Source organism: Lissotriton helveticus, chromosome 11, assembly GCF_964261635.1.
Source record: "Lissotriton helveticus chromosome 11, aLisHel1.1, whole genome shotgun sequence".
NCBI classification, from domain to species: Eukaryota; Metazoa; Chordata; class Amphibia; order Caudata; family Salamandridae; genus Lissotriton; species Lissotriton helveticus.
The window spans coordinates 663,915,528-663,937,642 of NC_136072.1; the positions used below are offsets into that span (position 1 = coordinate 663,915,528).

A 22,115-nucleotide genomic window follows, 5' to 3' on the forward strand; every position below is an offset into this window, starting at 1 on the left:
CATTCTCGACAGTAGGTTTTGATCCTTTGATATACCCCGGGCCAATAAAACTTCTCCAAGATGGTTTGACTAGTTTTCTCGTCCCCAAAATGACCCCCCAGAAGGTGGCTGTGGGCCAGGAAGAGGACTTTGTCCTGGAAGGGACCTGGGATAAGTAGCTGGGCGTTCTGTTGGGGGCCCCCTTTTCTGTACAGCAACCCATTCCTCTTAAAGAAGTAGGGACCTACTTGCAGGGGGTCTTCGTGGTCAAGGGCCCTTCCCCATGCTTCTTGAAGAAGGGGATCCTCTTGTTGGGCTGCTCGGAACTCCCTGTCGGTCTGCCACGGGTGGTCATCCGTAAAAGCGGGGTAAGCGCTGACGTATTCTTTCTTCTCCTTTCTCCTCTGGCGTTTGGTTTTGTGGGGTTTCGAAACGGTCTCTGGGTGGTTCTGTCCTTGGTAAGGAGCGTCCTTCCACCACTGGGTCAGAGAGTCGGAGGTGTCCTGGAGAAGGGTAGGCAGTCCCGGATAGTCACTCCCCAGAATGGCTTGTTCGGGGAGAGCGGGTACAAGACCAATGGTGAGGGAAGTCCCGGGGTCGTGCCGGTGCTGGACACGCACCTGGGTAGTGGGATACCGTTTGGTGTCCCCATGGACACACTGAATGGCAACCATCCCTGTAGGCCTGACTGGGTGTGCCAGGTCTTGAGGTCTCAGGACACTCTGACGACAGCCGCTGTCGGCAAGGGCCATTAATCGTTGGCCGTCGATGGAGACCGGACAGTGGAAGGCAGGGGGTGTGGTCCCTGGAGGGTTGCACAGAAAGTTCCGTACGAGCCCGACCTCCATAGGTTCTTCCTTCTGCGGGCACATCCGGGCGATGTGACCGAACCCACCGCAGGCATAGCACTGGGGTCCAGGATGAGGGGGACGAAACACAACCGGTGAGGGAAACACGGGGGTGGGTTCTGGTCTTCGTTGTGGAAGGGGCCGGAGAGGTCGTGCCGGTCCGGCGTTCGGGGCTCGGTGCGGTTGTTCCTCCTTACCCCGCTGGAGTTCCTGTGCTCGACTGAAGGCTGAGGCTATCTCAATGGCGGTTTCTAGGGTGAGTCTGGAATGTTGTCTCACCCAGCGCTGGGTGGCCGGATGTAAAGAGTTCAGGAACTGTTCTAAATAGATTTTCTCAAGTATCTCGTCTTTTGTGGAGGTCTCTGGCCGGAGCCATCGGTTTGCAAGATCCCTAAGGCGAAATGAGAGAGCCCTGGGATTCTCTTGTGGCCTCTCTTTCGCCTGTCTTAGCTTTAGTCTATAGGTGTCGTCATCGATCCCAAGACGTTCCAATATGCACCTTTTGATATCCGCATACGGTGTGGTGCCCTGTATGTTGGCCTGCTGGTATGCTGCCTGCAGATCGCCTGTGAGAAGGGGTCCCAGATATTGCCCCCAGCGGTCCACTGGCCAATTGGCTGCTTGGGCAAGACGTTCAAAGTTTGTAAAGAAGTAGTCCGGGTCTTCCCCCGGGACGTACTTTTGCAGTACCACCGAAGGGAGGGAGGCTAGTGGCCTCTGTTGCCCCAGGGCCGTCGTTAGCTTCTCCATGGTTTGTTCGTGGGCGGTCCCTTGACCCTTCAGGACGTCGTGAAGTTGACCCCTGTCGTCTTCGGCGGTTTTTAGGAACTGCTCCATCAGTTTGGCAAACTGTTCCTGTGAGTCCGCCATTTTTCTAACAACGGCCTCCATGCCTCCGGCAGATCCCACTTCTGACACCAAATGTGAGAGGGGGTGTGCAGCGGGCCGGAAAAGCAAGCGAGGAGGCCGTATGTAGTGTGCTATAGTAGGGATTTATTGCAGTGTCACAGAAGTAGAACACAGGGAAAACAAGGAGGGCGTCAGGGTACTGGATCCACGCCGGGTCTGCGTTGCAGCTTGCGGTCTTCGGCGGCTCCAACGGCGGTTCCGGTGACGTGGTGTATCCACGGAGGGCAGGGAACAAAAGAGAAAACAAGGGACCGTTAGTCCTATCCTAGTTTTAGGATCTCAGCAACAGTCACCGTCACCCGGGGCGTGTGGGGAAGGAGCGGAAAAGAGACAGTGAGGAAAGGAAGGTATCGGGAGGAAGGAGTACGGGGCGGGGAGAAGAAAGAGTGTTCGGTCGGGGCGTGAGGGAAACGGCGGGGCACACAGTGCAGTACTATACAATTATCATACAGTGCAGGGGACGTGATACTAAAGAGAAGGGGAATATTATACAAGGACTTTACAGGGGACTCCTAGCGAGTAGAAAATAGTGAGGTTAAAGGCACTCACGCGGTCCGCCGTAACTCTCCCGTTGAGTTACGGCCGCTCTACAGCCACCTCCTGTGGACTCCACCACTCTTCGCTCCACACGTCTGCTTCACCCGTCTGCTCTCCGTCTCCTGCTCCTTCTCCTTCACGACCACCAGTCCGAGGTTCCTGCCACAAATCTCCGACAACTTTCACTTCCGGGTTCCCTCTTTTATCCTGTGCTGTCGCTGCCATAGGGGTGGGGCTTCCGGGGTCCGCGAGATTTAAGTCCGTCTGGCCCGATGTTCTGGTTGGTCCCTGTGGGGAAAAGAAGGGCGTGACTCTCTGGGCTCTTGTTGGCATGTCGAGTCGGGTCCTTATGCTGGCGTTCTGAGGCCGGGAACACAGTCCCGGGGGTAGCGCAAGAGGTAAGGTTGGGGTAGGGCGGTATTCAGGTTGGGGTTGTCGGGATGTCGGCTCACACCTACTATATATGGTGGAGCACTTACGCTCCGTGCTAGATGCGGGTCAAACGGCGGCGCTGGTGCTATTAGATCTGAGCGCCGCCTTTGACACCGTGTCCCACCCTATCCTCCTGCTTCGTCTGGAGGAAGCTGGTGTTACCGGCCTTGCTCTCCAGTGGTTCCGTTCCTTTCTCGCCAACCGTTCTTTTTGCGTGGCCGTCCCGCCTTATCAGTCCAAATTCCACCCTTTGGATCTGGGGGTTCCCCAGGGCTCCTCGCTGAGTCCCACGTTATTCAATCTATACGTGAGGCCGCTGGCTGAGGTAGTCAGGCAGTGGGGTATGACCATGGTGTCATACGCCGATGACACCCAGCTAGCGGTCACGATCAGCGGGGATGCGGACGTGGATGCCCCCAGATTCCAACAAGGACTTCGGGCGGTCGCCAGCTGGATGACCTCCAACTGTCTCCAGCTGAACGCAAGTAAGACGGAGGTTATGATCTTTGGCAAACAAACGGAACTCTGGGGAGACAGGTGGTGGCCAGCGGATCTGGGCCCTACGCCAACCCCGGTATCTGAGTTAAAAAACCTTGGGGTATGGCTCGATCCAACTCTTGCCTTTGTCGGCCATACCAAGCGTACGGCGGCCTGCTGTTTTGGCATCCTGCGTGGACTACGTCCCGTGCTAAAAAATTTTGATGCCACCACTAGGCAACTTGTGATTCAAGCTACTGTGCTCTCTAGACTGGATTACGCCAGTTCCCTCCTAGTGGGACTGAATCAAGCGGAAATTCTCCGTCTTCAGCGCATCCAGAATGCCGCAGCGAGAGCTGTCGTAGGATTACCCAGATTTTGCTCTACTGCTAACACTCTGCGTTCGCTGCATTGGCTTCCGATTGCACAAAGGATCCGGTTCAAGGCCCTTTGTGTAGCCTATAAAATTCTCAAGGGATCCCCGGCTACGATCCTTTCCAAACTATTGTCCCGCTATGTCCCGGTTCGGGCTTTAAGATCCTCTGACGTAGAACTTGCGGTCGTCCCCCGCTTTAAGCGTAGCAGGGCTGGCGGCTGTTCTTTTCAAGTCCGCGCTGCAGTGCTATGGAATTCCCTTCCCCCGGCGATTCGCGCCCTTAGGGACCTGCTCTCTTTCCGTCGAGCTGTGAAAACTTTCTTGTTCCCTTAAAATTTGTTTTCTTGCTTTTATTGACTAGTTGTGTTGTGCTGCTACCTTGTCGGGCGCCAGGACGCTCCTTCGCTGGAGCATCTGTGCGCTTAATAAATGAGCATAACATAACATAACATAACATAACATGATATTTGAATAAACTTTGTGATGGTCTAATCTGTTAGTACAGGTAGTTAGTCAAACCCAGATTGCTAGGACACTCTTCAGCCTTTCTAGCCACCTTCTGTGACAATTGTACAAAAAGTTGAATATCCAAGTAAAATCACCTCACTAAGGGATCACCAGGACATATTTTTTTTAAACTTGAAGCGCGGAGCTGAGACAAATTTGGCAGCGCGCCGCTCTGACTTTTGAAAATGCAGAGAGTCACAAGAATATGACTCACCCCAGTGTTTCCCCGAGCGCTGGTGCAAGTAAAGCTGCCTAGCACCAGCACAGGCACCCTACCACCATGTTGCAAGGGTGCCTGAGCTGCAGGGACAATTGTTTACGTGCAGGAAGGGACCCCTTTCTGCACATAACCAATAATGGTGATTTGCTCTCAATAATTTCTCCTCATATCGCCATTCTAACGCCTAGTATTCTATGGCATTCGTTTTTGGCGATGCCTCAGCCTTCCAAATCTGGGGCAGTGTTAAAAAGCAATGGAGGTTGTGGTGAAATTCCCACAGCAACACTCATTGTAACCCCTTTGCCACAGAGGGCTGCTTTGGAAAGGGGCATATTTACAAGGTGGCATTAAGCCACGCGAAGTGGCTTTACCGCCACCTTGTAAATACGAAAAACACCACTGGAGTGGCAAAAACAGAGATGCTCCAAAGGTGATAGGTTCTTGTAAAAATGCACCCAGTATCCTGAAAACAGCAAATGTTGTGTGCTTAAATAAAAGAGACCCATTCGGTGTCTTCTAATTTCAACCTTAGCTCTATGCTTTTCCAGCTGAGTATTTGGCTTTGCAAGTTTTCCTCCCAACCGAAGCTTAACTCCTATGCTTTCTGGTGTTATAATTGTAGTTGTACATATGGTTCTAAATGTGGTTGTGAATGTGGCCCGGTCAGAAATATTAGAGTAGGGAAGCTTGGGACCTTTGATGGCTAGGTGCAAGTGCGGAGGATGAAAATTGGAGAGACTTGTGGGATGTGGATTTAAACCAGGTACATCAGTTCGATGCATCGTGGGTCAATGTGCAATTTCGAAAGCATTGTAAAAACAATATACACCAGGGGAGCTGCTGGGTCCCTTTGTTGATCTATGGAGTTGTGTAGCACCATCTTTGGAGTTATTTGTCTGACTTAATGGGTTTGCTGTGAACAATGTCACAAAAACCTAAGGTTACAGCTCTGGGGCCACTTCTGCTACCAACATACCCCAACGTTCCGAGATGGCATTATGTGACAATACTCCCTCTGTCAAAATACATTAGGCTACCATGTAATTGTTGTCTCTCTACTCCCTACCTCAGAACTGCGTAAAAAGGCAACCCTATAAGGATCGTGGGAATGTATTTCTCGGTAAACCGGAAGAGAGTTAATAGGTTTTATAAGGTCCTAACAACAGTTGCAGCAGTATGATTTTCCGGCTAGACCAAAATAACAAGGGGCATTGTTGTTTGACCTTGCACATAATGTTCAGTCAAAATCCCAGGAATAAGCAGAGAGCGAACACAGCAATGAGTTCTCATGTTAAAGCAACCATCCAAAAATTGCAAAAAATAAAGCCATGTAGTATCAAGCGCAAAGCAGCAGGCAGGCTGCAACAAGTTCATGCTAACTTAGTAAAGCCTATGGGCCACGTGACACCCTCCCCTTGGCAGGTCATTAGCCCTATGCCTAAGACAGAAATCAGAGGTAAGCAAATGTAAAGCGCCTCAGTTGTAAGCCAAATAAAATAGCCAAAGAGCCCAAAAAGTTAAATATCAAGATTATATTTTGCCAATTGGGCTCTCAAAATCCCTTCCATTTACAGTTAGTCATTGGAGACAAAAATGTTGCATGAAAAGTGGAATGCCATGAACTCCAGAATGTTGTCTGTACCTTCCATAGTAAAAGGGTATGCCATACAATTTAGTAGATTGAACAAGCACACATGTTCCTCATCTCCAAAGGCTGTTAGGAGCATGCCAGGGCAACCTGCATCAACTTCAAGGAAGCTCTGAGCTAAGAAGCGCTATGCAGAGGATCACACAACAGGTGCCTACACATGGAACATTCCTGATCATGGGCCTGCAATGGACCCAATAACAGATCATAATCCAGGGCAGCATGTGTGGTATTGGAGAGGTAGACATCCATTGCCCATTGAAAAGGGCATCAGAGGCAGTAGAACACAGGTTGCATGCAGGTGAAGCATGTATAACATAAGGTCAGCCAATAGTTGATGGCAAAGAACTTCACTGACATAGAACTGAAAAACTGCCACATTTGATCACGGTACAGCTGCAACTGGACCAGGTTTGGCAGCTCCACAGAGCGAGCATCCATTGTGAAGCAATAATTGGAGTACAATCGCGCCACAAATCAACAGGAGCACCAGGGGAACCCTCCGAAGGTGCTTGAAAAAATAGAATGGATAAAGGCTGGTAATACTCCAAAAATAGTCTGAAAGGAAGAAACAAGGTCAGATCCCACGATTTTGAAAAAGTGGGCATGGCCCGCTGTATCAGAAGCATTAAATATTTGGTGTATTAATTCTCCAAAATGGAGTGGGAGATTCGTGTTTAGAAGCGAGTGTATCTCCCTTGCGGTTCTTGCCACCTGCAATTTGAAGGTCTCTTGAGCATATGTGAGAACCACTTCTTGTTGAAACAATAGTGCTTTGAGTCTGCTTAATTTATTGAAATCTGTTTTCAAAGTTGGAATGAAAGGCCAAAGCTAAATAGCTGCAATCCCATCCGGGGTGGAAACAGCACATTGCTGCAACATGTAACACTTTGTGAAACAGTTACTATATATGGGATGCCTTCCCGTAGGCTGTAGCAGTCATGGTTATTTAGGATAAGATAACTGCCATTAGAAAGCAAAGTTAGTGCGGAAATAATAGCTGTGGCAGTGGTACAAAATGTTGCGGGCCCTGTGTACTTAACTTGTTTACAGACTAGGGAATGTCCTACTGTGGAATCGCATTCCTCGTCCGAAAGGAAAGCTTCCTTTTATGCGCGCTGACCACTGTAGGTAAAAGGTAACAACCACAATTCATGAATATAGTTACTGCCAAGGGGCCCAAACCTACCAACTGGATAGTTTTTCATGAAGGCTGTGAACTGAAAAACTCAGATGGGAAGTGTAATAACCCCATGTATTGGCCACACCGCTGAATCAGTCTCTGCTACAGAACATTGTAATTGTTCCAATTGTTCCAATTGTTCAATATGTAATACTGTGTAAGTCGCAAGTTTCTTTGACGTTAGTTCCTGTTTATCGGTTAAATTAAATGACAAAAATAGTGCAGAAGAATTCAAATAGTTCCATTGTACATTTCCATTTTTGAGTATTTGCAAAGGCAAAGCAACCTGCAGTACAGAACCGAACCTATTTTGACCATGATACAAAACTGACACTTCATGTTGAACAATGTCAATGACAGATGATACAATGTTATCTAAACTATATATATATTGGAAGACAGTGTATTAATGCTGTTATCGACCACTGCACTGACTTTTTCCAAATTAGCCTCGTCAATTTTGTGGAAATGTACCGCAGTTTCCATCTGCAACAGTTTCCAAAATTCATTATATGCTGTTTAAATAAAAAAAAATGTTTTGGGGGGGGGGGTTTCGGACCTAAAAGAAAATCAGACAGATTGATGTCACCTGACAAAAGAGAAAGGTGATGTTTCACAGACGACAGTGTGGATTGTTTCGACCATTCCTGACACAATCTACCCACTGATTATGTGTGTGTCAATGTAAACTTAGTTTGGGATTGACTCTTTAATTTATAAAAATAGGACTGTGGGTCTGTAAGATTGTAACCGGAAAAATATATGAATTTACTCCGTTGAGTCTTTGAACTTCCCTGTAAAGGAGTTGGGCAATGTTCCCACTGTGTATAATTAAAAAACGGTCTCAGAGTGTTGGTCTTATGCAAAAAATGGTGGCCATAATGTTGATAACAGACCAAATTGGCATAATTAGCTGAATTCAAATACAAGTCTTCATTGTCAAACGTAGCATATTATTTCAGATCAGAGATCAATGAATGAACGGCACAAACATCCCAGTCATCTGAATGTTTGTCAGGCAAAACCACATCTCCTTATGAAAAGCAGAAAACACAGAATATTTAAAAGTTCGGTCGGGCCATGGATATCATAAGATACTTTATCCCAAACAATGCCATCAGCAACAAGGAATGCTAAAATGTTGACTAAGGCTTGATCTCTTTTCATTCTATTTGACGATGTATGAGGGGCCAGAACTCCGTCAACCAAGTTCATAGCAGAACGTTCAGGTAAAAAGTAGCCATTGATCAGCAAGAAAAATATAGTCACAAAACCAATCCATATGAAGAGGAATATCATTGTATGCACCATCCAGATGTATGTCCAGGGTGAGACTAGGTAAGCCCGTTTGAACCAGTAGATATAAAGACTGGTATGTGAGGGGGTTTTGCCACAGACGAGGACAAAGAAGATGTTTGAGAAGAAAAGGTGTTATGGTCCATATAATAACCACCGGATCCCAACTGAAACAACAGGGGCTCATGTATGGTACTCTCAGGAATGTCAATTATGACCTCAACTGGAAGAGAAGCATACTCAATGTCTGCAGTGTTGGAAGTAGAAGGTAAAACAGGCAAAACATTAATTGAAGTTTCCATTTCCGTTGAAGAAGCTGGAGCCATTGGTTTCAGGGAAAGATCTCAGCTTGGAATACTAGGAGGCAGACTATTCAGCATCAGCCATATGATGTATTTTGACATGTTTAATAGAAATGTAACGATTCTCCTTATGACCAGGAAATGGAGGCAGGATCTTTTGCAAGAGTGTCAAGTCTTTTGTAGATCCTGTAACATAGCACAGTGGTTATCTATGTCAAATTTTGCGGCAGCCGCCACAACGTCTAGACCATCAAGGTCTGGCACAAACATTTTAATGCCAAAGAGCTTTTTAAATAAGGTCTGCCCATCCAGAGATCCTCTAGGGAGAATATTTAGTGCACATTGGACTCATATAGATAAGTCAGCCAACTCCTGCCAGTATCTAAGACTCTAGCTGTCAAAGATTGCTTTAAGTCATGGTTCGATCGCTCCTCAACTGTATTGCCTTCATGTGGATAGGGAGAAGAACATTTTACCAGCACTTCCAGAGACTTTATCACATCCTGGTAAGCCTTAGAGGCAAATGCATGACCTTGGTCAGAATGGAAGGTGCCATAGGAAAATGTCCTGACAAAAACACGCAAATCTTTAATGACAGTTCGAGAGTCAGCACCATGTGGCGGCCAAGCCCAAAGGAACCTAGTGCACAAATACACTGCAACCACAATGTGTTTAAATGCAGTGTCAGATGTCAAAGGACCACAGAGATCCAGATAAATACAACCAAATGGTTAATTTGAGATGTAAAGTTGTGCCTGAGGTGGACATGCACCTGTAGGAGGCTTAATTTGTCACCAAAAACGTTGCTTCAAAAGTAAGATTGTCGCACTCGGGCATGGACTGAAGCCACGCCTTCATGATCGGGAATGATAACAGAAAGTCTGCGGTCCTCATTGGGAATCAGCTGATCCCCAAGAAATGGAATATTTGCAAACAGGACTAGATCAGGAGACAAGTGATATGTGTAACATGAAGGAAAAACTTGGGGGAACTCTGTCCCCTCCTTCGTAACAGCTATAGCCGCAAGAATAAAATCATCAATTTTAATCATAGACCTAGTAACTGCTGCTACTGATCAAGTGGCTACTGCAAGTGTGGCTGCCTCATCAGCCAAAGAATTACCAAGAGTGTGTGCTACCATGCGCTGATGGCCCAGAGCATGGATAACATGTGTGAGTGGCAAACGTTCCTTAAGAACAGCCACTCAAACCCAATTTGGGCTACCTTTGGAATCATGATACTCATTCTGTGACCAAAAGAACAAGTTGTCATTAAAGGATTGTACAGCGTAAAAGGAATTGCACACAATAACAGTAAGTACATCATAATCAGAGAATTCTAGAGCCAAAACCAGAGCAGGCAGCCCTGCCAATTGAGCAGTGCAATCTCCAAGAGACTGTGTGAGTACCAAGGAGGATTTAAAATCCCCATCGACAACTGTGCCTGCCACTATTGCGCAGGCGGCCATATAAGCATGTTTAGAGCCAACGGCTAGTTGAGCGTAACCATCAGTGTAAATGATACATTTGTACTGATCAAGGGGAACAAAAGACAATGGAGGAGGATGAACATGTCCATATTGTAGAAACTCCTGCATCTGCAATAAAGGGTCAAAGATAAAATTAACATCAGCCAATGTCAATGAACTCACCTATTGAAGCCAACGGTGATGTAAAGTTTTAGACTTCAGAACACTCACCTTTGTGACAGCTTCTAAATCAGGCACAGGCCATGAAAATGTGTTTACTTTGGGCCAGAGAGCGTTCCTTCAGAATCACCACGTCTACAGCCTTCAAAACATTTTCTATAGAGAAGAAACTCATCTCTGCAGGAGTATATCAATGCGAATTGTAAGCAATGGGGATCGTTTCCCCCTCATTCAACGTCAAGTAAGTGAAACCCAATGCGCCTGGTACAATCCTTATGACCAAATCTGTAGAATTGTCACGTGTTAACAAGAAGTTGGTCGCAAACAAGTCAGACTGCAAAGTCCGAAGAATCACAGTATGTTCCAGAAGCCAACAGAAAGCAGAAAATGAAGGTTGAATCAAAAAGTAAGGTGGTTTGATATTCCAAGATTTAAAAAACCCAGCAAAGAATACTATTTTTTAAGGTTAGATGTAGGTTGCAATTGAGCACATTTCTCCAGATAGTGGGGGGCCAATACCCTACCTTCATTGTTGAGTCTATAACCCAGAAAATGTACTGCAAAAAAGCTGATCTGAGACTTAGAAAAGTTGAATTTGTAACCAAAGTCTGCAAAAGACATTATGATGCGATCCACATGCACAAGATGCGGTATTAATTCATCATCTGTCAAATAGATGTAATTGACGTATGAGAAGTTATCAGGGTAAATTTCATGTCAAATCGACATAATGCATGCCGCAAAAGCACCAGGACTATTCCTATATCCCATAGGAAAGTGTGTGCACCTTTTGTGAATGCCGTGGGCGCTGAAGGCTGTTAAGTCACTGCTTTCAAGAGACAAATTGTACTATAAAAACCATTGGATATATCAAGAGTCTTTTTATATTTATTACGAACAATGTTATTTACTAACATAGAGCTATGTGTGTACTGAACCACAAAGGTACGTAATCTGAAACTATGCGATATGAAGCATCCAAATTCAAAATCGGAAAAGAGGATTATTCATCAATGAAACACAGGGTTCAATCACACCCTGATATTCCAATTGGGTCAGGATTTCACTTAAGGATGCCTTCGCGTCTCCTTTGATTGGATATTGTGGTATAGTTCGCAATGAAATTTCTTGTGCTGGTGAATCCTTATCCCAACCCACCTGATTACGATACACAGCCGGAGTAAGGGCTCATACCCATTTCAATGCATAATCCCCTTTATCCTCTTCAGAGACATAACGTGAAAAACTCGGGAGAATAGCATCCTCTCCTCTTGAAGAATCCAAAACTAATTGGGGAAGCAATCAACCTCCGCCAACAAAAAATCATAAGCAGAAGGAAGGTTGTCCCAAAAGACTGCCTTAATTGTACCTTTAATATCACCTTCAATTTGGAGACCTATCTCATAAAGCCTATCGGAGGTGCAACTCGTGTATCAGCTGTTTCCACTGTAATGAATGTGCCAGTTGCTTTTACCTCCAGACACTGGGGGAGTGCCTCCTGCACTATGGCAACTTCCTCGGCACTGTCGAGGAGTGTTACCACCAATCTCCAGTAGAGGAGCAGGGTTCTCACCGTCTGAGGCATACTTGGCAGTCAAAGCAGCAACTGGGGCACGATACAGAGGTGGTCCCTTCGGTTTGGATTTTACATCAAACTGGCGCTGCGAATCACATTGTTGCTGCGTGGTCTAGCCTTGTCTGCAATCCAGCCTTTTTCCCTCAGTGAACTCTGGATCCGATGATTCCTGAAAGGAACAAGGAGAACAAGGATCAGGAATCTGAAACCTCTTGGGATGTCCTAATTTTAGAGCGGTCACGAAAATCATATCTACAATCAGATGTGTCCGGTGGGGGAGAACCATCACGAAAACCAGCCTTCTGCTGTTGCTGCCGCTGATTCTTATTTCAAGCCTTTTTAGAAAAGACTGGATGACACTCCGTCTCAAGTGGAAGTTATGTTGTACCTGTGTAAAAGGTCTCACTCTCAAACTATTATGACCCAATGATGTGTACACAACCGCAATAATAATTGCTAACTGCCGTTTCTTGTCAATGTCCCCCACAGCCAACAGGCATTGACAGACTTGCAAGGTAACAGCCTTACCTTTGACACTGGCAAGAATCGTATCAGAGACATTAGGGTACATGCCCATGAATCTCATCCCCAATCCAGGGCTGGACCAACCCAGTGTTCATCTTGAATCTTCTACAGAACACTCGGCAGATCGCTGATGGAGGGGGGGCTGAAGCACAGTGTGTACACCGCAGCAAACACCGTCCCTCAGATGGTGCAATCAGCTAAAGCGGGAACAATACCACTCGGTAAACTCATTGTAAGGATCCTGTGTTTCTCAACAGGGGTAGTGTGTGGAGAAACAGCCTTGAGTTGCTCAAATATTTCTGCAAACCAATATGGCAGATCATCTCTATTCTGAGAACCCTTGCCCATCCCTGAATAAATCATGTTGGGACTAATGACAAGACCACCACCATGTCCTAGTGGCTGAGGAGTTGCTCCAGCTGGAGCCACTTGAATATTACGTGACTAAATTGTACGATACTTCTGTGTATATGAATCAAAGATGTATGTAACTGACTTAGCTCTGCGAGTGTAACACCCATATAATTTGGATGTGGAGTAAAACCTACCAAAACCGGCCACGTGGCTCCGTCATCCGATAAGGGGCCTAAATGGACCACAGAAAGAGTGCGAGGAAGTGCGCCCTTAAACCAGATGGTATTCTCCCAGGCTGACAACGGAACTTCAATCGATAAGGGCAATAATTCAGTGGAACCATGGCTAGTGTATGTTCATGAAAGAAATTATCATTCCCATCCACTGCTAGAAATGTAACCCAACAGTGAAAAACCTCGAAGCAGTAAGCTGGGTCTGCTTCGACAACAAAAGTTAAATCAGCCCCCCACATTAGGGACTCTACGTTGTGTTAAATATGCTGTAAGCGCTGCATGGTTAGGTGCCGCAATAGCTACCACCTGTGCCATAATAGAAATGGGACAAAGAAACAGAGAGAAAACAGTAGCGCAAAACAGGGTATAATAAAGAAACAAAACCTTTGAAAATTCTAGCTTGAAAGACCTATAAATATACAAATATAGGAGGTAAGCCTTCACACACGGACGTCTCCGGAAACCGGTGAGAGTGTACTGTGGACAAGCACAAGCGCTACTCTGTGGTCTCGTGAATAAGAATCAGACCAAACATTAGGTGCCGCGTTGAAGGGATTCTGCACACAGAACAATGCACAGGATTATGGGACCTTGGTGTATAGGAACTGGGTCTTCCTACCACCTTAGTACCCACGAGCCCAGGACCGACTTGCTATAGTGTCTCATGTGCTCTCCTACTCACTCATAGAGAAACAAATGATTAGACACCCCAGAACACAACACGTTTTTGCTCAAACTCTTGCTCTTATTCACAATAAGATCTGACAGAGACAAAAAATAGTTTAAAATATTTATTTTAACTAACATGCCCTAATACACAGTATACGTGACACAACAAGCAAGAGAATACATAGTACAAATACAGTCAGCAAAGCAGCTAGTCCATATATCATGAAGAGAGATGTCATCATAAAAAGACAATGGAGGAAAGACTTTAGTGCCTAACCTCCCCCCCTCGCTAAGAAGAAGTATTATTATATAATGGAAGATCTCTGGGCTTTGTCAGCAGACCCCATACCTCAGCCTATAGATGGTAGATCTACATTATAGGTGCTATCTCACTGTTCTTCCTGGAAAGGTCCCTCTCCAAGTGTGTCTCATCGAATTTGTGTACCCTACTAAAAACCCAAGTACATTGTCCAAACAACAGCTGCATTAGTATGTTTTGTCAAAGGTCTGTCCAGAACAAAATAACAAGGGTCATTGTTGTTCGACCTTGCACATAATGTTCAGTCAAAATCCCAGGTAGATGCAGAGAGAGAACACAGCAATGAGTTCTCATGTGAAAGTAGCCATAGAAAATATTGCAAAAAATAAATCCATGTAGTAATATGGGCAAAGCAGCAGGCAAGCTGCAACATGCTACTGCTAACTTAGTAAAGAAGACAATGTCCCTATGGGCCACGTGACAATACGTTTTTTGCTGATTCTTCTACTAGAAGGTATTGATAAAGGTCAATGTTCTGAGCCCTGAAAGAAAAGGAGGGCAGGGAGTTCCACACAGTAGTTGCTGCACCATCGCTGGAAAACATATTTGCTGTGAAGCATCTAGATGTAGCAAGCTAGAGAAGTATTTTATTATGTCTGAGATCCCTGGAGTCTCTGGAGATGGTAAGTAGCACTCCTAGAATTAGAGGAGCTTTGTTGTGGATAGCTTTGTGGCAATCCTTGGGGATTTCACTGAACTGCATACTGCCCAAGATGAAGAGCCAGGGAGGATCTTGAAACATGAAAATCATATGTTTGAATTTGCTAGCGGAGTGGTCAAGCAACAAAGTGTAGCACTGCTTTGAGTGGGGTGCTTGGTAGAGGTATATTCGTATGGCATTTCCGAAATCTAGTCTTAACCCGTCATTATTAATGGCCCAGAGTAATCCCCAAAATGTTTGTGACCCAATATTACTGTTAACTGGTACGCCAATAACTCGTGGGAGGGACGCAGATAACTAATTGAAATTAATTGTGTTTGGAGAATAACGTGAAGGTATTGGGATTACCAGGTGCTTTTCCACAGAATTCAATCTCAAGATTTAGTCAAGTTGCATTAGGTGAAACCTCCAGGTGGAATAACAATTATTTGTGGGTTTCCCTATTCACATATAATTCTGTTGGATCCAGTAACTGCAATTAATGGACCTGGTCACTGATATTAATAGGACTGCATAATTAACAGGCCACTTCTAATGACAGCCTTAGTAAAACTATTACATTCTGTAACAGCAACACTGGTTATTTATAGTGTTTAGAAATAGCAGAAGTTCATTATTAAGCTGGTACGGTAATCATCATTATTGTTAGAAGTTAGACAAAAACAAATGGTTTGATAAATGTCCCCTCAAACAATATCATAGACATAAGATGTGAATGGCATAGTAAAAAGTCATAAAATGTTGAATTGGTTTGTACTCACTTCTTTCTAAAAAAATTCTGTCACAGGTGGGTGGACTCCAGCCTACCTCGCAATGACACTTCAATTCATGGTCGCACACCTAATAAGAAAATGTGAAAATTTATAAATATTTTACACATCCTCAAACACCAAGATTTTTCTTGCTATTCTTGTACTCTAGTTGTAACTATATAGGCAGTGGTGCAAAGGAACTTCACTGGCCCCCTGCAAAGTACATGCAGCCCCGCCTGCCATGCTCTGGACTTAGTCCAAAGCTCTCAGACAAGGGGCCTGCCAGTGCCAGGTGGCGCCCCCGGAGCCCAGGGCCTTCCCTCAATGCAGGGGCTTCAGGGGCTTTTGTTACGCCACTGTATATAGCACTTTTTAGCTCTGACAAGGCACAGAATCGCACTAATAGATGGGTAGCAAGCAGCACCGTGGAGCGGTGCATAGTTCTGAGAGTGTTTGCAGGGTGGCTCATGTGGGAAGTGTTTTGACATTGTGCCTGCTCCTATCTTGTCGAAGGTCACTGTGCCTAGGCATGTAATAAGACAAAGATGTATCAGATCCCCAGGGGGTGATGAGAAGAACTGACAGGCCTGAGAAGAAATACAGACCACTGTGATAGATGATGTCATGTCATTTTACTGCTTATGTTGATTGCACACAATCATGATATAAGATAATACCATTTATGCATTTTTCTTGGTTAAAGATGATTGTGAATCTGCAGGCACCGGCTGCATAAAGTCAACTATGATGATGATCTCAAGAGATCCTTCATTACCAACTATGAGTAACAACCTACAAGTAGAGGACAGAGGTAGCTTTTTTTAGTAGCCTTTTAGGGACAACCTGTTAATGGTGAAGAGTGATATACCAAAGTACACTTGATTATATATGGCCAGAGTAAATTTCTCGAGACTCCCCTCTTAAACAGGGTTAGAAGGACACATGGTTTTTCACTTGTTGCAGGCACACTGGCTAAATAACCTACTGTGAATACATGGAGGTTATACACGAGTACCCCATGGGCTCACTGGGATAAAGGCAGGCGCATATAGGAATAAAAGACTCAACAAGAAAAAGTTACTCACCATCAGTAATGATTTTTCTGGACATCTCCCTCATCCCCCTCTTCCTTCCTTCTGCAGACCACCTACCCATTCTTCAGAAGGAGGCAGATATCTTACTCTCAGTGGAATTGGTGCCAGAGAAGGAACGGGCCAGAGGTGATATGCCTGGTACCTCCTGGTCCCAAAGAAGGACAGTCTTCAACCAATCCCAACCTCAGGGTCTTCAACGGTTCCTGAGTAAGGAAAATGTGTTCAAGATGCTGTACCCGGCTCATTTGTTGCTATCACTGGAAATGGGAGACTGAATAATGTTTGTCGATTTGTAAATGTGTATTTTCACATACCAATTCTATGGTTGCAAAGGAAGTACCTACTATTGATGGTGCATTACTAGTGTGCAGTCCTCCCATTCTGCATCACATCTGCTTCACAAGTCTCCACAAAAGAGATGGAAGTAGTCACCACCCTTCTCAGATGATAAAATATTCCAGTGTTTCTGCATTTGGATGACTGGCTCCTCGAGGCCAAGCCTCCAGAGATGGTGTTGTGTCACCTGCAGTCAAAAACATCACTGATGTACCACCTGGGCTTTTTTGTCAACTTGCCAAAGTGTCACCTGGATCCCTCTTGGTGCATCTTGTTCATAGCAGCAGTCGTGGACTCTATATTAAACCCGGCCTCTCCCCTCCTCAGAGGATAAAATATATTAAGTCTCCAAAGAAGCAGACATTACATTCTTAATGGTATTATGCCTGCTAGGTCTGCCAGTTTTCCGCATCCTTCTGATACATGAGCCTTTCCAGTAGTACCCACAGGCAGAGGTTCCACAATGACAGACATCTCTCACACTCCATAGTGATCTTGGGGATGCTGTGGCGAATTTAATGCGGGGGAGCATGGAGGAGAACCTAGTTCAAGGGGTGTCCTTCCAGCCTCCACCAGGAGTGACCACAGTGGTAATGGACGATTCCACTCTATAGTAAGGAGTATATTTAGAGGAACTGGAGATCAGAGGCCTTTGGTTTCCAGAGGAGCAGATGTTGCAAATCAATCTGTTAGAAGTGAGATCAATCCAGTTGATGCTCAACACCTTTCTCTGTGTCCTCTACTTGGTCTCCCTCACAGGGTAGACCGCCTCTCTTAATTGGAGGGGATGGGTCTGCATTCCAACCCCCAGAGCCTACATCTTCATGCCTTAATGGTATACTCTGGGAGATGAAGTAATTTTGTTTAGCATTGTTTAGGCAATTCAGCAGAACCTCTCAAGGCCCATTCATCCATTATCTCCCAGATCTCCCTGTTGTTAGCTCAGCAGGGTTGTGTAGTGGGTAGGGTAAAGGTGTGCTTATCAGTGTGGTCATGCTTTTTTTTGTCTCCCAGAACATCCATCCCTATAGTTATGAGGATTCTGAGGATCTAACAAATATGTTTCCCCTTCCACATTCACAATGCCTCAATACAATATGAATTTGGTCCTTATATTTTGAATGCCTTCTACCTTTCAACCCTTACACAGTTGTCAGTTGTTACTGCTTACTTAACAGATTTTTTGATTGCTATTACTTTGCTTGGATGTGTCAGTGAGTTGCAAGTGCTGGGCATCAAGCCTCCCTGTAATTTTTTTTCCTGACAAGCTGGTCCTTTGAACCAGAACTGCTTTCTTGCCAAAGGTCATAACACTCCTACACTTGAGCTATTCCATTGTCTTACTTACCTTCTTCTTGCCTCTGCAGCCCACGAAGGAGGAGGAGAGGCTCCTCAGGCTGAACCCTAATAGAGTGGTCAATTTTTATATTGACTGTATCAAAGATTTACCACTTGATGAACTTTCCTCGGCTATACTGTCAAGATGAAGGGGAAATCCATCCAAAAGGAGATGCTGTCCAGGTAGATATTCTTGTTCATTAAGATGTGTTATGCCTTGGTCCACCAAGAACCGTTAGAGGGCATCAGATCTCATTCCACCAGGGCAAAGACTTCAACTTCAGCTCTGGCAAGAAACATTCCCATGGCACAACTGCAATGCTGTGACTTTATGTTTCCTTGACACCTTTGTAAAACACTACTGTTTAATTATTGTCTTGCTTTTAATTTTGAAAGTTTTATAGAGTGCGAACAAGACCCTTGCGGATATTAGAACACTTTACATTAAATACGTCTAATTATACAAACAAATAAATGCAGGTGAATCATGTATACATAACATCTTGTGCAAAGGAAAGCAGTAGGGTGCATAACAGGACATACCCGTTGAATCAAGTCAAGGGCAGATAAAGTGACTAGGATGTCTAGTTGTACCCTTGTCATAGTAAGGGTTACTAGTAAGGAAACGATTGATCTCAGAATTTCTTTAGTCTATGGTCAGGTGAATTTTGCCATGAGAATCTGTTTGTATTTGGAGGTGCAGAGGTAAGGACACTCTGCAGACTTCGATCCCACGATTTTGTGGTTTAAGCAATCCTTCATGCCCACTTCCTCATTGGATATTTCGAGGGGAATCTATTCAAAAGATGAGAAATCTGCAGGTAGAAGTATCCATCAGGAGAGTGCTATTTAACATCTATCTTGGACCCTTATGGTAAGCTGAAGACAGGGACAACTGAAGCTTGCCTGCTGATAACAAGTGTCCAGTGGTAACATAGAGAGACTCTACAATACAAGAAAACAAGATAGATAGATGTGGTCTATCAATTCAATTCAATTAAAAAAAAAGCTTTATTCGACAGTAAGTCATAAAAGCACATACAATACTAACAACTATCACAATACACGATAAATAATACATATACAATACACATAGTTAAAAAGGTATTAAATTCCATTTAGTTACTGTCCTATAAAAAGAACTGATAAAATTAATTTATGATATATTAAAATTAATTCCTGAGTAAAAATAATTCTTGGATACAATGAGACCTTATAACTAGCTAGCAACAATTAATAATAAAGTGCGTGTGCGGATGATCCAAGCCCAACTTAAAAATGTGGCTAATGCAATAGCTATATGGGGAGAACAATGAGATCCTAAAATCCTTGAAGCATCGGTACACCTCCGAGTGCCCAGGGAGGAGCAGATAGGTCTCAACCCTTTACGACATGGAGCTGCATATAAAGGACATGCAAAAAATAGATGGGATGTGGTCTCCACCATGGCTGAACTGTTATGACATTTTTCATTTGAAGAAGGAGCCCATTTATAAGTAAAAGCTTTGATTGGTAAGGTTCCTATCCTAAATTGAAAATACAATTTTCGATCAAAAGGCCTCTCATTTATATCCCAGTATGCTTCACAAGACGGACAGGATTTATGATCTAAAAATCGGCCTGTCAGGTTAGTATTCATACCGGTCAAGTAGGATGACATCAGGACCATTTCCCAATATTTTTGTTTCAATTATTTTTTTGTGGGAAAAACTGCAGTACCTGGTTGGTCCGACAATGATTTTAAATCCAGCTTTACCAAAAGAGATCTTAGTTCATTTAGCCAATGTATTTTATGAAAGCGATCTACAAGAATCACGTCCTTCAAACGCTGGGTATAATGAATAACTTCGGGGGTGGTCCAGATTCGCCTCCAATACAATAGTGGGCATAGCCTTGCCATATCCATCACATTTTTCCTGCCTAGATTTAGTAAAAGCGGGGCCATTGGAGTACTTTGGGGGACACCGATTAAGTCACGTAGAAATTTATTTTCAGCTTTTAAAAGATGATTCAATTGATTAAATCCCCATAACACGGCTGTAGTGTTGGTGTAGGAAGCAGGACTCAGACGAAGTGGAAAGGTTAAGGTATTTATTTCAAGATTAAGTTACAAGTATAAGTTAAGGAGGAAGGAACAGGAATAAGAACAATTAGAAAGAGAGAAAAAAAACAATTGCCAGTACATTCTAGACAGACATTTCTAGAAAGAAACCCTTGCGCAAGGTAAAATAGAAACTGGCAGAACATTTAAAAAAATCATTTAGAACTGCTGAAGAAAATTCATACAGGACTTTAGGAAAGAATAACAAGGAGAAGCTCCATGAATATACTGATGTCAGTAACATAAAGTATGAAACATGAAAAGTGCTACAGAACTTTTGAAAAAAAATTACAGGAAGAAACTCCGTGCACATATTGATGTCAGTAACAAGGTATGAAACACGAAAATTACTACTCATGAACATCCACTCACATAAAAGAGAAATGGAAATTACATCACATAGTATAAGCAGTACTCAACTACCAATTGTTATTCATGAACATCCATTCACGCAGAAGAGAATTGGAAATTACATCATGAAGAATAAGCAGTAATTTTTTTTTTAAACATTACTTAAACTGCAAAAGTTACTAAAGAACATCCACTCACCTAAAAGAGATATGGAAATCACATCATGAAGCTTAAGTAGAATATTTTAAACATTACCTAAACTGCAAAAGTTACTCAAGAATATCCACTCACCTAAAAGAGATATGGAAATCACATCATGAGGTTTAAATAAGGTTGCATAAGAACATCCACTCATATAAAAGAGATATGGGATTACATCACAAAACCAAAGTGATGTATTTGAGCAAACTGAAGACCTTTAAGCTAAAAATTGAAATATAGGCACAGAGGGGAACAGTGGAAAATGTGCCTATCATTATGAATAAATAACATGAAACTGTTATAGGTAACAATAATGAAAAACATGCCCATCGCTGTAGAAAAACAGTGGTGAAATAAACAACTGTAAAATTAAGCGTGCTTATCACTCTGATGAAAATGTAGGAAAGCATTTTGAAAAAACAAACAAGGCTTGCTTATCGCTGTTGTAAATGCTTAAAAGCAGGAACCAAATGTATTTCAAAACGTGCCTATCGTTGTTGTTATTACTGAAAAGCAGAAATAAAATGTATTTCAAAGCGTGCCTATCGCTGTTGTAATTACTTAAAAGCAGAAATAAAATGTATTTCAAAGCGTGCCTATCGCTGTTGTAATTACTTAAAAGCAGAAATAAAATGTATTTCAAAGCGTGCCTTGGCAAGGCGGTTAAACAGCCGAGAGGTAGGGCATTATTAAAGTTGTAGAAATTGAATAAAAATAAGTTAAGAGTCAGCGCAATGTGCCGTGCCATAGCGGTTGTGAAAACACACAAACACTTTGCTGCAGAAACAATTGTAGGGGCCTCCTCTGGTTGTAAAAATACATAAACGCCTGAAACGCTGCTGCGGAAATAAACGGAAAAGTCTCTTCTCCACCAAACAGAGTAGGTTAAAGTTGAAGGTCATTCATTCACTTTTCCTTCCCCTCGCATGTAATTAGGACACAAGTAATTTACTCCTGCGGTCCTTGAAGTTCAATTTTGCCGCTTTTGGAAATACATTTTCAAACTGTATTAGTTTCAAAGTTTATTTATGTTCCGAATTGAAATTAAATGGCATTTAATTTTAGTATAAGAACGTTATGCCAGTAAGTTAAGTGGAATAATTAAAGAAAGAGGTTTTTCATCTTGACGGTAACTGCATGAGAAGCAAACTGACTCAGTGTGGCAGTTGGTATGAGGCACATCTCATTTTCGCTTTAACATCTTTTTGCTGTGTTCAGTAACACTTGCAGCTTCAGTTTTCAC

At 43.8% G+C, this 22,115-nt stretch overlaps 1 protein-coding gene across 4 annotated transcripts in view; it reads right to left on the minus strand.

The window, feature by feature from the left end:
- The window catches only part of LOC144791749 (disintegrin and metalloproteinase domain-containing protein 28-like), a 3,662,699-nt gene that overhangs the window by 307,025 nt on the left and 3,333,559 nt on the right, over positions 1–22,115 (minus strand). For all 4 annotated transcript variants that reach the window (XM_078666520.1, XM_078666519.1, XM_078666518.1 and 1 more), the window contains one exon: positions 15,461–15,539. In XM_078666520.1, coding sequence (XP_078522646.1) covers positions 15,461–15,539 — 79 coding nt within the window. The remainder of the gene's footprint in view (positions 1–15,460; positions 15,540–22,115) is intronic.